Source organism: Barbus barbus, assembly GCF_936440315.1.
Source record: "Barbus barbus genome assembly, chromosome: 28".
In the NCBI taxonomy this organism is placed as follows: domain Eukaryota; kingdom Metazoa; phylum Chordata; class Actinopteri; order Cypriniformes; family Cyprinidae; genus Barbus; species Barbus barbus.
Window position 1 is genome coordinate 14,647,457 of NC_136756.1, and position 18,539 is coordinate 14,665,995.

Below are 18,539 nucleotides of genomic sequence, written 5' to 3' on the forward strand. Positions count from 1 at the left end.
AACAAACCAGTGTGGGAAACTCTCGGATGTATTTTAAAGATTCTATGCCGCGAATTTTAAATATTTCACATACTTTTGAAAATCCAGCATTTAGTTGACCCTGATAAGCGTTCGTCGTCACATTTGTAAACACGACGGCTTTCTTCTTTCTCGAGGGGGTTTGGCGCCACGGCATCTTTGTTTCCTGGCGGACTGAAAATAAATGCGACACTCGTGTCTCCCGGAAATCCGGTTTAATTCAACCAGTCAGATGACGACTTCGACATTCCTGAAGTGTTTCCAGAAAAGTGTGCCATATGCATCAGACGTTTAGCCAACGGTCCGTGGGTGTGACGTCTGAGGCTGAGACTAGCGTAATGACAACAAGACCTAAATAAATAATTATATTTTATATAATCAAATATTGAATATTATATAGAATATTAGTATTCAGTTTTATTGAAATATAAAATAGAATATTATGAATTATGATGCTTTTGCTACATTTATGAACCTTGAAAGCTTTAGCCCTATTCATTGTATGGAAAAAAGGGACCTGGACATTATTTAAAATTTCGGCTTTTTTTTTTCAATGTTAAATCTGTTGCTTTATATAGGGCCCTATGTTTTCCACAATGCAGAAAATGCAGACAGAATAGTGGAATCCAGTCATAAAACTGGAATTTACTGTATAACGTGGAATGTCACGGAATTTGTCAAAGTTTGGATGAATTAATCAAAAGTAGGTCATTACTCTTAAATTGAATATGGACCATTATCTGTAAATATTAAGCTGCAAAAGGGCTTTAATTATGAATCCTGCATGTTCTGCGTGTGTCTGTATGAATGAATGGCACAGATGCGCAGTTCCGTTTACTACACACACACTCAAGTGTGCGGTGATTTCAGCGTCTGCTGTCTCACTAAATGAGGATATAAATACATGAGCAACATGAACTGCTCTGAGAGTCACTTCATGTGCATTTTACCATTTCATTTGAGTAAACTATCGTCATATCATACATACACACAAAAGTAAAGGAATTCATGGCAGCCTGTCAAAATTTAAGTTTGGTTTAACTGGAATAAATACTGGAATTTAACTGGTGTCTGAAATATATTATTGTGCAGTAGAATGTACGCAATACTACTACTACTACTAATAATAATAATAATAAATTGTTAAAAATATTTTTTAAGGAATAATCACATTTTAATAATGTTCAAATTTCAAATGTTTGCAAAAAACTAAGTTTTTTTATTATTTGATTAAAATATAAATTAAATTACTGTTTTATGCCTTCATCTGAAAACCTGAGAAAATGTAATACACAACACAGAATTTCCTGGGGAAAAAAACAACATTTTATAGAGCTATTGTACAAATACATTTTAACAAATTAAGTTGTTTTATGCATTCAAATAATTAGACATGCTTAAACACTGAATTTAGTAACAATAAAACAGAACATGAGAAAAAAAATAAAACATATATAGGGCCCTAAAACTGTCATTTATTTTGTTAAACTTTAATATATTGATGTTAAATTGTATAAGTTTCATGATTTTAATTAATTAGGCATGCTAAATTTAACCATTAAAAAGAAAGAAATGGAATCCAGAAAAATTAAAACGGAAAAAAACAGAGTTTAGAAAAAAATTTAATGGAATTTATGGAAAAAATAAAATGGATTTCATAGGGCCTTATTTATAGGAAGTGTGTGTCTCTAACATAGGGTCATCTCTCCCACTCTTCTCCATAACCACTGCCTGTCCTCTTTGCCCCCCTTTCAGCATAATGTTTTTTGTAAAGGACAAAGAAGAGCAGGTGGTGCACATGCTGAACTGTGAGTGAGTATTTTTATGTGCTAGTCTATAAGACCGATGTTAGTCTGACCCAGCCGCTGACACAAATTCTCACGTTCAGCACAGTTCTGGAAACACCTACAGCTCTTATGTTCTCATAATGTCTGTCTCTCAACCATTTTCCTCATATATAGGTGGAATCTGAGCAGTGCCAAAGCCAAAATCACGTTATCAGTGTTTGTGTAGACTGATATCTGATTACTTAAAACACTGGAGTCACTTTAAAAATATTCTGAGATTTGCCAGAGCAAAACAAATTTGCAACATTATGTGTGCTTGTAGTATATAAATCTGTTACGAGCAGAAAATTATAGTATTAAGTGAATTTCTTTCTTTTCAATAGTAAACAGATCAGCATGACGGATGGATTTTCAAGTCTCACAAGTGCTTTAGTGCAGGCTGTGTGTTATGGTGTATTATAATTTACCAGTAATAAACATTGAAAGAATTGAAAGGGTCACCCCAGATGACCCTGCAGGAATGGATCTTTCTTAGAGACCTTCTTCCCTTGGGACTTTAATCAGGCATAATTTGGAAAGAACAAATTGTTGAGCTCTTATAGGCTTTCAAATAAAAAGACCCAATTTGTGTAGCTCTTTACCCATCAACAGCCTATTGATGTAATGAATTATCCAATCACAACCATCTTATTTAAATGAAGAGAAGCTTTCTGAGTTCTTTCATAATTCAGGCTTTCGAAGCAAATGAAGGTAAAAGAGGCATTAAATGGTAATGGTATGAGCTTCCTTTATGTGTTTGCCATATGAAGGAAGACAGTCGTGACCTTTGGATTTATGTTGTTTGTTTATTCATTATTTACTTCTAAATAAGTTGTAAAGCATACTGGTTAAAATGTTTCCAGAACCAATTACTGTTGAATAAATAAAAAAACAAAACATGCAGCTATCTGTGGATGGTAAATGGATGATAATAATCATATTCTGTTTCTCTGTGATAAAGGCTTGGAATCCCTGTCTGGTAATGAACGCATCCATATGCTAATGGGACATAATGTTCTCATGCTGTTTTTCTCAGAAAGGCCAGGATTATTTTTTTTTGATTACTCGCTTTGTGATGTTTCCGATAGCTTGAGGTGTCCAAGTGACCTCCTCACACCAAACACATAAAAATACAAACAGCATGGCAGATGATGAGACTCGTGTCACATTTTTTTTTTTCCTGGGAGTTATACCCATGCACATTCACCCAAAGACTATCAGTAGGAAATATTCCTTGCATGTTTTCATGTTTGTTTATAGCACCACACAAACATTTATAATGTAATGTAAATGTGCCAGCTATGGCAGTTTTCAGCCGTCAGTACTAGGCTGGAAACCGTAAACTGTACTATATATACATTACCGTTTAACAAGTTTGGGTTGATAAGATTTTTTAAAATGTTTTTGAAAGAATTCTTTTGTTCTTACCAAGGCTGCATTTATTTGAGCCATAGTATTGTAAAAAAGTAATATTGTGAAGTATTATTACAATTATTACACCATACTTTTGAATGGTAATGTACAGTATTTATATAGAATGTCTTGACGTATGATTGGCTTTTACTGTATGTAGTAATTGTTTAAGGTTCTGTGTTTGAAATGTTCAGTTAGAGTATTTAACAGTAAATGTGAAATAAAATCATCCTACAATCTGCAAGGAGTTTGTAGCCTATTAATATAAGGCATAATTTATTCATTTATAAATTCTTTATTGAAATGAACTGCTGTTTTTAGAAGGCTTGTTATTTAAAAACCTTGGTGGTTAGCTGTTTCTCTATTTAAAAACAACTGAATGCAGCAAAGTCGTGTTATCAAGGTAACATTCTGATTTAAATTAAGTGCCACTAATGTGACTTACAGCTTCTTAGTGCTTCAGTGTCAGTAGGGCACGGTGATGCTCACTGCATGTCAAATGAGTTTTACATGGTTCCAGAATGACGCACAACTGTAACAGCATACATACAGAAGCTCACAAGCTCTTATGTAAGTGCTCTCATAAGTGTACGTGTAACCGACACTGTGCGAGCGGACACATGCTATCTGACAGTCTCTTAGCTTCGCTGAAGTACGCACTTTCTTCTAATTCTGCTATTAAATTGTCGTCTTTGTAGCAAATGAGCTGGAAAAGATGGTGCGTCTGCTCAGCAGCTCATAACCCTGAGCCAATTGAGACATTTGCTGGACAGCCAGTGATAAAGGTGCTTTTTCAAGTGATCGCAATCCATCAAGATGGTTTAATTGCTGAAATGTGGAATATTTATTCAGATGTTTGTGGCTTGCTGAAGTGGAAAACATTTGTCCTGGCTTTCTGTCTGGCTGGTATCCTAGTTACCGGTGGTCTGTCATTGCGGGAAGCAGAGTAAACATCATGTTTTTCATTCGCGGGAAACCTTCACCCACACAAGCTGTAGCTTTATTTAAGTTTCCAAGCAGGAGGTGTGTGCATAAGCAACTACATGCTCATTTATTATTTATAAGTACCTGAAATGGAGTGGGGGAAAAATTAACAGAATCACATGAAGCATTTTTGGCCTTTCGCAAAATCAGTGTTAAAGTTCTAACTGAAAAAAATTATAATAATTAGATTTATTTGGTGCATTTCATGCTGAAACAAGTGTATAAAAATCCATATTGCATTTCATTAATGATTTGTAACGTCTCGAGTAGCAATCGTTGGTCAGTACAGGTCCAAAATATTCACGCCTGCAGAGCCACATACGCAGATTAGTATTCCACAGCTCTGCCAAACATCTGAATGATAGATGAGCTCTATTTTGCGCAAGTACTTTGGCTCAAAAGTTTCATGCTTCATGCGCAAAAACTGCATAACTCACTGTTTGTATAATTATCAAAAAAGAGAGTGTGGTGAAACGCCCCACAAACAATTTGCTTTCTCTGGTTAATATTATGGGAGGTTGTTTTGTAGCAAAGAAAGGAAAAACATTAAATTATATTCTGTGTTTGCATGAAAGCATCTGGTTTTATACTTTATAGTTCATCAAAAGCGTAGCCAAAGCACATTGGTAATTTTTTCCCACTTGTACCACATCTGGTTTGTTTGTGATAAAAAGTTTCCCAAACTGACATCTAACACAGTTGAAACTGGTCCCGAAGTTGAAATTTGCCCTTTTTACAGCTGCTTTTGCAATGTTTTTTGAGAGGAAATTGTGTGTGCTGTTTTTTTTTTTTTTTTGCCCCCTTTCCAGCACCAAACCAAATATTGACCAGGAACAATTTAGTGGTGATAATGTCCCTATCTGTTCTGTCCCCATCCTTTCCACAGTGGCCCACAAATCATCTGTTCACCTAATCGCTTCCATAGCAGGTTCTTTTATTGCACATGCCGGAATTTCGAAGGGGAGGGAGTAGCAATAACAGAGTGTTGGGAATCAGAAAGGGGAAGACAGAGAGAGAGTTCTAGACACTGTGAAAATCCAGACTAAAGCTTTAGTGTCTATTAGTGATTGTTTAGGTAGCTCTGTGTCGTTCTCATGTACTGTTACTTTTTTAAATACCTGGTACACAAAAGGAGCATTATGAAAAATTTTCACGCAGCTCTTTTGCATACAACAACAGTTTTATGTGGCATTTTGAGATTTTATTTGAGAGCAATTTTTATTAAATGATGACTAACAATGGCTGAAATATATTTTTTCTGTAATTGGCTAATATAAAAATTCTGTACTATTTAAATAAATTTAATCTGTATAAATTAAAAATAAAAAACTAAAATCAGTCTTTGTAAATTCTATAAGTGAATTTATGCATTATTATAATAGAGTACAAAGAATTGATATTCATTTTGAGATTTGCTGAGTTATTGGAGGATTGTGTTTTAAAAAACCTTAAGTGGGCATTAGATAATGGGAAACGTAATTTAAATGTAAAAATTAGTATGCACAATTAAATAAATCTAATAATTCTGAATTCCTCCGTTGAAGTTCCAGTAACTATAGTGGTACCAATATATTGTGCATCCCTGGTTTTTGTCCTTTTTGGACCCTGACAGTCTGTCAAGTTGTTTTACAATCATTGTGTATCGATATTTATCATTGTAAAGTGATTCTGAAGTAGCCTTGTTTTTAAAATCACATCATAATGTGATTTTCTCATTGTATTGTAATTCAGCGCACCATCATAAGCAAGGTTTGTGTTTACGTTTTATGTGTATGTTAATGTGTGCTTGTGAACTCACACACTTAAGCCACTGGTAATCCCTTCCCCACACGATCAGTCCTGACCAGTGTCACCGTGGTGCAGTTTTGTGGCGCTCAGCAGCTGTGGGACGTGGGAAATACATCTTGTTGTCACTAGACGAGAGGCTGGGCGAAGGAGAACGGGGAAAAATTGGTGTGTAGGGGATCCTCGGCAGAAACGTTACTTCAGAGTAAATTAGCTTTTTTAACGGCCCTCTCCATCCCGAAAGCCGGTATTAATTTAACATGGATTTACTCTTACAGTTACAATTTAGAAAGGGATCAAATAAAAACACTGTCATAGAAAATCCTGATACCTTTAGCGGATCTGGTGCCATGTGCAAGCTCTGCTGATTTATACTGCAGTTAGGCAAGGAGCGGAGAAATAGAGGACGAGAAATCAATTGCACCCTCCAAGGCTTATTTATGGCTGCGCAAAAGCAGAGGACAGAGAGGACTGCTGGTAAACTTGGCACCAGAGGAGCTCAACTGCAGAGGACAGAGCAGATAATGAGCCAAAAGATAACATTCTGCACATACAGTGTATAATAATAAGAATTTATGTATTTATGTATTTTTCTATTTAAATAATAATACTGTATATACATGCTGTTCATTCATTTTATAGCCCATTCACTTTTCTCTTCCTGCTTCAGATCCAAGCAGAGGACCTCATTTTACGGGCTGTCGCTCCAGAGAGCAGGAGACCTTCCGTTGCTGGTGGAGCGCTGGGATCTTCCAGAACCTCACCGAGCCTGGAGATCTCAGGGTCTTCTACCAGACAAAAAAGTAAAAGACATACACTGAAAGACACCAACTACCTTAAGGTTTTAAAAAGACAGAGCGGAGGAGGATACTTTTCATTTAATAAACAAAAGCCTTTACTCCTGCCAAGATGCAGAACTTGTACTGTCACATGTGCAGATAAAGAAAGGCAAAATGGAGAGATTGAAGTTACACAGGAGCATGAGAAGACAGAGTTTAAACTATGTGATTAATCAATTAAATTCCTAAACAGTATTCAGGGTCTAGAAGACTACAAATCAGCCAATTTTATAATGTAATATAATATAATATAATTTGAAAATTTAGATACCAGTCGAAAATTTGGAATCATGAAGAGTTTTTAATATTTTTGAAAGAAGTCTCTTATTTTACTCAAGAAATGTTTAAATTAATATTATTAATATTATCAATGTTGAAAACATTGTTTCTTGAGCAGCAAATCAGTATATTACAATGATTTCTGAAGACTTGCACAATGGCGGCAGAAAATTTTGCTTTACCATCACAGAAATAAATTACAAATGCAGCCTATATTGATAAATGTTGAGAATTTTTCATTTAAATTGTGTATCATTTGGTGGACCTTTAACATTTTAAGGTAAAATTTATATTAAAGTGATAGTGAAAATGAAAATTCTGCCATTAATTACTCACCCTCATGTTATTCCAAACCTGGAGAACACTTTAAGGACCTATTCTCGCTATAAACCACATTAATGCATTATTCTGCATGACCATATTCCTACCCCATACCTAAACTTAACAACTACCTTACTAACTATTAACAAACAGCAAATTAGGAGTTTATTGAGGGAAAAGTTGTAGTTAATAGTGAATATGTGTTCCCTATTCTAAAGTATCAACCAAACCTGTAAGACCTTCATTCATAATCTGAATAATAATTTAGATTTCTTTTATGAAATCTGAGAGCTTTTTGACCCTGCATAGACAGCAACGCAACTACCACCTTCAAGGCCCAGAAAGGTAGTTAGGTCATAATTAAAATAGTTCATGTGACAAACGTGGTTCAACCATAAACATTTTGAAAATACCAAAAATATCTTAATTTGTGTTCCGAAGATTGGAGCAACATGTGGGTGAGAAATTAATGACAGAACTTTCATTATTGTGTAAACTATTCCTTTAAATATCTTGTGGTGTAAAAAATTAATTGCTAAAATATGAGTACATTAATTATGAAGTCATAAAAACTGCATGCATAATAATTATAAAATAATTATCAAATGCGGTATAAAATGGTTTTAGAGTATAGCATGTTTTACTTTACTGTATGATATAATGTTTTTATCATAATTTCTAAGTACTTCAAGTCCACTACCCATATATTTACCAATAAATCCATGCAGTGCAATGTACTGAGGTGACTAATATTTGTATACATCTAATAAGATTGTTTTCTTTATTGACTGGCATATAGTGCCCTCTCTGAGTGGCAGGAGTGTCCAGACTACACACGAACTGTAAAAAACGAGTGCTACTTCAACAAGACCTTCACACACATCTGGACCTCCTACTGCATCCAGCTGCGCTCAGTTCGTCAGAACATAACCTATGACGAGGCCTGCTTTACAGTGGAGAACATAGGTGAGTTAATAGCTGTGAAACTTCTCCATGAAGGTTTATACAGTTACAGAACGATCTATGTTGGAGGTCTGACTTCAGAAGTTTTTTGACTTTGCAGTGCATCCTGACCCACCAATTGGGCTGAACTGGACTCTACTGAATGTGAGTCGCTCAGGGTTGCACTTTGACATCCTTGTGCGCTGGGCTCCGCCTCCGTCAGCAGATGTGCAGATGGGCTGGATGAGCCTGGTGTACCAGGTTCAGTACCGGGTCAGAAACGCCTCCCACTGGGAAATGGTATGTCCTAAAAATGTTTCTAGGCAGTTATTAAAGTAACAATATTGTGTGTGGGAGAGACTCATTTTGATTATAAGCCATACACATGACTTATAGTCACAGATATCATTTGCTTTGAACTTACACCCAGCTCCTGAATTTGCAACACTATAATAAAAGTAATGTAATGAAAACAGTAAAATTGTTATAAAATTTTCATAAAATGTTCTTGCTTTAAATAGTCTATAATGCAGTCGACAACTCTAATGGAGTCAACAAACTTGGAACTATCTATCTATCTATCTAGAGCAAATACTGTAGTGTCCCAGTAAAAGGTTATTAAAGCATGCGTAAATATACAAATGCTGCTTAAATAATATATCATTAATATTAATTTATTTGACTGTGTCCTTGTTACAATGTAATTATAGCTGAGTAATATTAATAAACTACATGTACTGTACTTACTATATGGTTATGGTTAGGATGTGGGTTTGGTATAGGGGTAGTTGCATGTAATTATGCATAATTTATTTTTATTACTATAGTAAGTACAGTAACATGTAACTTGTAACAAGGGCATCATAAAATGAAGTGTTACCCTAACCTTTAATATTTTTATCAGCCAGTGAGGATTAAAAATGAGCAGTGCTGTGGGATGAAATAATGTAAACCTAGTGAATCCATCTTTAAAAGTAAGTTTGTGGAGTTCATCAGACCATCACAGATCATTTTGTAGCTGTTTTGAGCTTCCTCTCTCGATGTACTCCCAGGCATTGCGGTGGAGGAATTTGGCTATACCGCACTATTTATAGCATTCTGAGAAATACAATTTTGTGTCGGAGACACATTATTAGCCAGTATTCATCTACTCTTTCTAAAAGGGTCACCACTGGTCCAGAGCAGTCATATGTGCTCTGTAATTCCGGCTTGGTTCTGGGAGATCTTTGCATCTGGCAGGATCTTCAGGGGCTCTCTTGGTTTGCACTCCCCGACAGCCACGTTCCCCCGGCCTGCCCAGCGGTCCTGCCCAGACTGAGCAGACACAAGAAAAACCACACTGAGGCACATTTTAAATCACTGCCGTATGTTGACAGGCCTGAATAGATCAGAGGGGAATGCTTCACTGTTACATTTATTCCTGTAGGCCCTCTGCTGAGGTCACATACAAGTACATTTGCTTTTTGGTGTCCTCAAGAGAGTTTCAGACATGAACTTTAAGGATTATTTTTTAGTGAGGTTCTTGACAGTTATTCTCTTTATGGGTTAAAATAAAGCTAGATTAGTACAAAAATGTAAGGCTTGGAGGAAATAAATAATAATTATTGTAGAGAAAAGCCCCTCAACGAAAGATGATTAAAAGTCATTGTTATTAAATATGCATTGAAAAAGTGGCTTTAAAGATGGTTTTATTTCCATATCACTGGCCTACAGTCCACTGTAATCCATTTTGCAATTTGTCAACTAAATTAACGTTAAATGTGTTTACCATTTCTCAACACATTAAATTGACAGCTCTGGAGAAAACGTACAGTTCTTCTCACATATCGATTTTGTCTCTCTGAATAAATGTAATGGCTCATAAATGCTAGTTTATTGCTCAGTCCCTTGTTTTGTGCTTTTGTTATTCACTTTTTCATCCTTTCGTATTGCAGCTGGACCTAGAGAGTGGCACACAGCAGTCAATCTACGGTTTACATACTGACAAAGAGTATGAAGTCCGGGTGCGCTGCAAGATGTCAGCCTTTGACAACTTTGGCGAATTCAGTTACAGCATCATTGTGCATGTGGCACAGATACCAAGCAAAGGTTAGTCGATGCCAGAAACTTGACTTGTTGTTTGCACAAAGTGAAAGCAGATGTGCAGCTTAACCATCAGGAATCAGTTAAGTAAATTGCTTCAGGGTAAGAAAAGACCATTTCTCTTTGCACAGAATCAATGTTCCCGACGACGTTGGTGTTGATTTTTGGAGTGATTGGAGTAGTGATTCTTCTTGTCCTCCTCATCTTCTCTCAGCAGCAGAGGTGAGACTATTTTTTTTAAAACCCCTATAAGGAGTATCTCACAAATATAGTCTTATTTCAACCCAAAATAAAAAACAAAAAAATTAGATTAAAATTTGATTCTACTCAATGAAAACAAAGTCTCCTTTTTTAACATTTAAGGTTAAGATTTAAGATTTGTTTTGTAATTAATTTTCATGTTAAGCTATAAGCAGGGAATTGCTCTGTCTACACAAACTTGGAACAACACACAGTTACAAATGCATAATTTGTTTTCACAGGTTGATGGTAATATTTTTACCACCTATTCCTGCACCTAAAATTAAAGGCATTGACCCAGAGCTGCTGAAGGTAATTCTGCATTAAGCATGTACAACTTTACATGAAATTGTACCTTATGTTGTTAATCTTTTTATACAAATTACATTTGTCTTGTTTTTGCTACTGCAAGTAATTATAATGTGTATATATAGCATGGAAAATGTATTGTCTAGTGTGTTTTTGCTGATAAATAAGACAGGATAAAAGATTTAAGAATTGCTGTCTGTTTTTTTGTTGTTGTTGTTGTTGTTTTTTTGACAATGACAAAGACATTAAGCCTGGTATGTTGCTCAACATAACATACATTACAGCAATTGTTAGCAAAACAATGAGAGGTGAATACATGAATAAGAACATTACGCAGAGCCTTGCATAAGAATTATTTCACTGTTGCGTTACAAAATTAGACTGACGAGATTAAGCCTGTGTGTAAATCTAGCATGAGCTGCAAAATGGCATGAATCACTGCAGAATTTGATTGTTTTGAAAAGGTCATTTTTGTTGGCATGTTGTGGGTGTTATCCTGTAATTATTAAAACCTCCAAAAAGCTTGGGGACTTGTTAATTAAATAATCCTCATACTCCATTTTTAGAGTGTAGTGTAAGCAAGAAACAATTAAATCCCGAGAGCAATCCAGAACAAACACACCTATCCCCACAAAAAAATGTCATATTTGAAATACAAATGCTTTTGAAAATGATTTAATGTATTTTTTCTATCACAGTTTTATTTATTTTTTTAATTAATTTATTAATTAATTTATTTTTTATTCATTAGCACTTATGTCCTATCTAATAACATCATATATTCTCTCTGTCACTGACAGAATGGAAAGCTTGACCAGCTCAATTCTTTGCTGAGCAGTCAGGATATGTACAAGCCAGACTTCTACCACGAGGATCCATGGGTGGAGTTCATCCAGCTGGACCTTGATGACCCTGCAGAGAAGAATGAGTGTTCTGATACACAACATCTGCTGGGCTTGTCCCGGTCAGGCTCTTCTCACGTTCTTAATTTCAAAAGCAATGACGATTCAGGTCGTGCTAGCTGCTACGACCCAGAAATCCCAAATCCCGAAGACTTGGCTTCCCTTCTGCCTGGCCATTCTGGACGGGGAGATAACCACCCTCTGCTTTCCAGAAGCAGCTCGTCCATCCCTGACCTTGGCTTCCAACAGACATCAGAAGTTGAGGAGACGCCCATTCAAACGCAACCTGCTGTGCCCAGCTGGGTTAACATGGACTTTTATGCCCAAGTAAGCGATTTCACATCAGCAGGAGGAGTGGTGCTTTCACCTGGACAACTGAACAACTCTCCGGAGAAAAAGAAGGAAGAAGAGAATGAGAAGAAGACACAATTCCAGCTGGTTTCTGATGGAGCCTACACCTCAGAGAACACAGCCAGGCAACTTTCCACCGACGTGCCTCCCTGCCCTGGTCCTGAGCAGGGGTACCAAACATTTCCAACCCAAGCTGTTGAAGGAAACCTCTGGAACGGGGAGTACCTGGTGTCCACCAGCGATTCCCAGACGCCGTACCTTCTTCCCGAAGCTCCTCCAGCCCCCATACTGCCCCCAGTGTCAGACTATACTGTGGTGCAGGAAGTGGACGCCCAGCACAGCCTCCTCCTGAATCCTCCTTCCTCACAGCCCGCGATATGCCCTCACAGCCCAAACAAACACCTCCCAGCAATGCCAAGCATGCCCATGGGGTACCTCACCCCAGACCTTCTGGGAAACCTGAGCCCATGAAGGGACTAAAAAGCGCAAAGTTCATGGTCTTGTTGTACCTTCTCACAGCTGGAAACCAAAGTTGCATGAATGGCATGACACGGGATGGAAATTCTGCACATGAATTTTCTCTGCTGTACGCTACAAAATGGAAGATGCTGAAAACGTTTCTTTTCTGTCAACTGTTGCAGTAGTGCTATGCTAGCTCGCCGAGAGAGTATAAATGTGTTATCAATCTACAATCAGAAACATCAGCTGGTTACATGCAAAAAAAAAAGACTACAGAAATATGCTTGCTTGCTTTGTCTGAGAACCATTTTGAAAATGTGTTTATCTTATTACAAAGATGCAGATCAAAAGCTACAGTGGCATTGGGATGAAATAGATTCAATAAGATAAATTCAAACATATCTTTATACAGAATTGTTTACACACAAGTGAAAGACGTATCGCTTTACTGTGATTTCCTCAACCTGGATTTGCTCGCATATGGAATATTAAATATATCCCATTGCATTGTTTTGTGGACTGCTTCCCCAGATTTATGGGAGCCATTTTGAGCGCTGCATCTTTTCTGCACATTTTATCCTCTGCCATAGCCAGATGGATAAACTCCATCTGGCTCCATCTGAAATTTTTCAGTATGCTAAAACACAAAAAAATGGGGTTGTGCAGATGTGTATTTCAGCATCACTATATATGACTGTAATATTTGAGATTGTGACTAGAAAATGTTGAGACAAGTTTTTGTAATGATATTAGCCCACTGAACAAGGTGTTACCTTTACTTGTTCAAAAAGTGAAAAATGAACTTGTCTTTATTTGTATTAATGTATCCAGGGGAACTGTCAAAAGAAAGCGCTTGTAGAGGCTTTGCTGTGCAATGCAAACTGTATGGCAAGTTTTCTTATGTGTTACCTTTGTACATGTAGCAGTTTTATATTGAAGAAGACACTATAAATGTGTACATGCATTTACAATGGGAGTTACAGTACAGAATAGCTGGGAAAGATGTGCCAATTTTTGGACTTGTCTTATTAGACAAAGTCTTGACATTAAATAAGGCTACAATTCTTGTCAGGACAGTTAATTCAGTGATGTCCTCTAGAAACAGCATACTCTTGTGCACCACGGCCTCTACACAGGGACAAAAGCTGCTTTTAACTACAGCTATTTTATGAAATTATGCTTTATAATAGAAGAAGTAATAACTGGAGACTTAAACAAATTATTATTTTTTTTATTTACAACCATAGACTGTTAAGCGTTCTCAAGACACATTGGAAACCCTGTCAGCGAATTTATCACAGATGTAAATGCTGTTGATAAGTTTGTACAGAAAAAGTATTGCTTGTTAAGTTTTATAGATGAGCTTATTTTGAGCGCTTTGTGACTTTTAAATGTTCTCTGTTTTTAGAGAAGCACAGTGGAGGTATATGATGGTGAAGGAGGAGCCTTTGGATTACAAGCTCAATTGGTCCTGGGTTTGCCTATGATGCTTGAATACTGGGTCCTGACTTGTTTTAGGGGTCTGTTGTAGTTGCAGTGCCTTCCAAAAGCATTTGATTTTCTTTTGATTGAGTTTTATTTATTCGTGCCCCCAAAGTGTTTGATTTTTTATTCTGATTTTGAGGTCAATTTATTTGTGCCCAAACCTTTTACCAGTATATTAAAGGTATACAGACAGTTTGGCAAACCATTTGACACAATGAATTGCTCTTAATTATTAATATTGCATATTCCAACAGAAGCTAAAGGAATAGTTCAATTCAATCAATATTTAAGCAGATTCGTCACACAGATCTTAGCCTCATCGTTTACAAAAACAATAGACCATGACTTTAAAGACCCATAAAAGTCATCAATATGACTTCTGCACGATATTCTAAGTCTCCTGATGTCAACTGAAAGCTTTGTGTGATGAACAAACCCAAATTGAAGCTGTTATTCTGTGATAATGTTCAGCTCCATTTGATTGTTCATGAACACTCTTAATAATAAATCTTGCAAAAGGGTATTTTTGCAGTGATGCCATAGAAGAACCATATTTGGTTCCCCAAAGATCCTTTTAGTGAACAGTTCCCAAAATAACTATTTTGAAGAATTTATAAAAATAAAAAATCTAAAGAAACTTTTTCGACTATAAAGAACCTTTATTTTTAAGAGTGAAGTCAGTGAGTTGAACAATTTCAATCCTAATCCAAACTATTTGTTCACTGGCTCACTCATTCAGTCCCAGCAGTTCTTGAGGTCCGGACACTTATGGTGTTTCTGTTTTCCACAGAATAAAATAACACTATACAGGTTAAGAACAATATGAGAGTGAGTAAATAATGACAGAATATTATGTTTTGGATGAAATGATCTTTGTAAATGACTTCCCATACTGTGCTATTCGCAGACATCACAGAACTAGGCTGATCTTTCCCTGTTGATGTTCTGCCAGATCTGTACAGATGCCATGAGCAGACCCTGCTTGTCTAAGGCAGACTTTGTGGTCAGTTTTTTCCTTAGTATGCAAAAGGTCTAACATGTACTGTTATTTTTAACCTGCACGTAGGTTAACATTTCCTTAAATTCTTGATAGTCCACAAGTAAATTCTGTATTTAATCTCAGATCCACAGTTTTATTTACTGAGAAATATCGATTTAAATACAAAACTTCTTTAAATTGCTTTTGGAGGGCAGTGTATGTGTTTTCATAATAACAGCTCAGGCTTATCAAGTCTGTCAAATAGTTTGATTTAATCATTGATTTAGTACAATTTGAGTGTTCTATTGTACTGCAGTAGAATGAAGTGCCATAATTATGATGCTAAGCCTTTGTTATTGTGCGAACACACAGATACACCTAAGACCAATGGGACCAAAAACTGTTGAACAATGAGCCGGAGGGGAGTTGACTTGATGCTGAAGCTCATATTAGAGATATACAGTCATGTACAAAAATATCAGCACCCTTGGTAAATATGATCAAAGAAGGCTGTGAAAATTAATCTGCATTTTTGCAAAAATTCACAAAAATCGAACCTTTCATTGGATAAGAATTTAAAATGGGGGGAAATATTTGAGTTTTTCTCTAATACACATTGGCCACAATTAACGACACGCTTTTATTCAATAGTTTTTGACACCTCCATTTGCCAGTTTAACAGCTCTAAATTTTCTCCTATAATGCCTGATGAAGTTAGAGAACACCTGACAAGAGATCAGAGACCAATCCTTCATCCAGAATCTCTCCAGACCCTTTAGATTCCCAGCTCCATGTTGGTGCTTCTTCTCTTCAGTTCACCTCACTCATTTTCTACAGGGTTCAGGTCAGAGGACTGGAATGGCCATAGCAGAAGCTTGGTTTTGTGCCCAGTGACCCATTTTTGTGTTCTTTTTAAGGTTTGTGTTCGGATTATTGTCCGGTTGGAGGATCTAAACATGGCCCATTATAAGATTTCTAACAGAGTCAGTCACTTATTGATTTTTTTATCTTTTGTGTATGATAGAATCCATGATGCCATGTGTCTAAACAAGATGTCCAGGCCCACAACATCAAAAATACAGCAGTATATACCCCATTGTACATATGAGGTACTTTTTATCCCTGAGTTCACCAAACCCATCTTGAGTGTTTGCTGCTAAAAAGCAAATTTTTTAGTTTCATCTGACCATAGAAGCCAGTCCCAGTTGAAGTTGCAGTCGTGTCTGACAACTGAATATGCTGGAGTTTGTTTTTGGATGACCTAGGAAAATTTTTCTTGAAACCCTCCCAAACAACATGTAGGTGCGGTAACACTTTATTTTAAGGTGTCATAATACAGAGTAGTTACCTAATTAAGTACTTATAGTAGCCGTTGTACTTACATGAAATAAAATGTACTTACTATGTAACTAAGTTATGGAACAACCTGTACTTACAGTTTGTAATGATGTAGATGTAATAGGCAGCTACTGTTACACATATGTAACAGGCCGAGTCTGTTACACAGCTACTTGTACACTTAAGCACAATCTCGATACACTTTATTTTAAGTAGCTTATGCCTGTGTAATATTCTGTAATTTTAATGTAATTAGAAAGGTATTATATGTATTTAAGATGTGTGCTGGTGGGTTAAATCAAACTAAGGTGCAGCTGGATAAGGCGGACAGTATAGATACACATGAAGTACACTTAAGTACAATCTTGATTCACTTTATTTTAAGTAGCTTACATTCATAATTACGTTGTATAAAGTCTGCAACACATATGTAACAAACTTTTGGTTACATAAGTAGCTGTGTAACAGACTCGGTCTGTTACATATGTGTAACAGTAGCTGCCTATTACATCTACATAATTGCAAACTGGAAGTACAGGCTGTTCTATAACTTAGTTACATGGTAAGTACATTTTGTTCCATGCAAGTACAACGGCTACTACTAAGTACTTAAAGGGGCTATGTGTAGGTTTTTACTTAAAAAATCTTTAAGATAGAGTTTTCATTTGTCCATTTATGAGCCAATCATAATGTAATAGGAAGAATGACACCTTGACTGTCCACCACGGTTGCCTCTATCAGCCTGTAGGCTCAGTTGTGTCTGGAGGAGTCGGGTCCGAATTGGTGCGAAAATTCACAAAATGTGACGTCATGCGCGTTCTCGTCTACAGCGGCAATCACTAGCGGTAGTGTTTGAAATGGACTTTGCGGATGGAAAGAAGTGACCAGCCTCCAGCACAACCCAGACACCCACGGAAACTCCTCGTAAGCTTAAAATAAAATAAAAAAAGCCTTATCTAGTGCGCACCGAGAACGAGCATGAGATTGGCTGCAGTTCCTCTAACGGCCACTGGTGTCAGTAACTGTTAGAAATTTCTGAACTTACGCAGTGCTCCTTTAACTAGGTAGTTATTCTGTATTATTGACATCTTAAAATAAAGTGTTACCGTAGGTGCTGTTTGGCAATTTTTTTTAAAGGTTTTCTGACCCCGAGACTCAACTATTTTCTGCAATTCTCCAGCTGTGGTCCTTGGAGAGTCTTTAGTCACTCAAACACATGTCTTCTTCCAGGCAGTTTTGTAACATATTATGTTGATTGGAAATTCTTAATTATTGCCTGATGGTGGAAATGGGAATTTTCACTGCTCTAGCTCTTTTCTTACAGCCACTTCACTAATTTGTGAAGCTCAATTATCTTTTGCTGCAAATCAGAAACATATTCTTTGGTTTTTCTGATTGTGATGGATGATTAAGGGAATTTGGGCTTCATAATCACCCTGGAGTGCTCAAAATTGTGAATATGAATGGGGATATACTTCAGAGATATTTTACTCATAAGAATTTCTAGGGGTGCCAGTAATTGTGTCCAGCGTGTATTTAGAGAAAAACATTTATTTCATAATGATATTTACCCCCATTTTAAATTCTTATTATCCATTGAAAGGTTAGATTTTTGTGCATTTTTTAAATAAAAGATCAAAATTATTAACAATGCCGATTTAATTTTCACAGCCTTCTTTGATCATATTCACCAAGGGTGCCGATATTTTTGGCCATGAGTGTATGTAATCTAGATATTGGTGTAGAGATAAAAAAAAAGGTACAGGAGAAAGTATTTAGATTTTTCTTTTATTGAGCTGGAGAAAAGGGAAAAAAAAAAACGTTAAAATATTTACTTTTATATTATGACATGCAGAAATATAAAGTATTTAATATAATATATATGATATATTTCTGATATTATAAGACAGATTTTTAATGGCCTACACTCTATGTGCCTCCACACACACACAACAGGACATAAGCTAAATCAGTAAGGATAAAGCCT

At 36.3% G+C, this 18,539-nt stretch overlaps 1 protein-coding gene across 1 annotated transcript in view; it reads left to right on the top strand.

Annotated features, from left to right (window-relative positions):
* LOC306848693 (growth hormone receptor-like) overlaps positions 1-13,719 on the top strand; it is a 28,879-nt gene extending 15,160 nt beyond the window's left edge. The window contains exons 3-9 of the mRNA XM_079383396.1: positions 6,697-6,829; positions 8,265-8,431; positions 8,529-8,707; positions 10,342-10,495; positions 10,621-10,711; positions 10,972-11,041; positions 11,839-13,719. Coding sequence (XP_079239522.1) covers positions 6,697-6,829; positions 8,265-8,431; positions 8,529-8,707; positions 10,342-10,495; positions 10,621-10,711; positions 10,972-11,041; positions 11,839-12,762 — 1,718 coding nt within the window. The 3' untranslated portion in view covers positions 12,763-13,719. The remainder of the gene's footprint in view (positions 1-6,696; positions 6,830-8,264; positions 8,432-8,528; positions 8,708-10,341; positions 10,496-10,620; positions 10,712-10,971; positions 11,042-11,838) is intronic.
* The last annotated feature ends 4,820 nt before the right edge of the window (positions 13,720-18,539 follow it).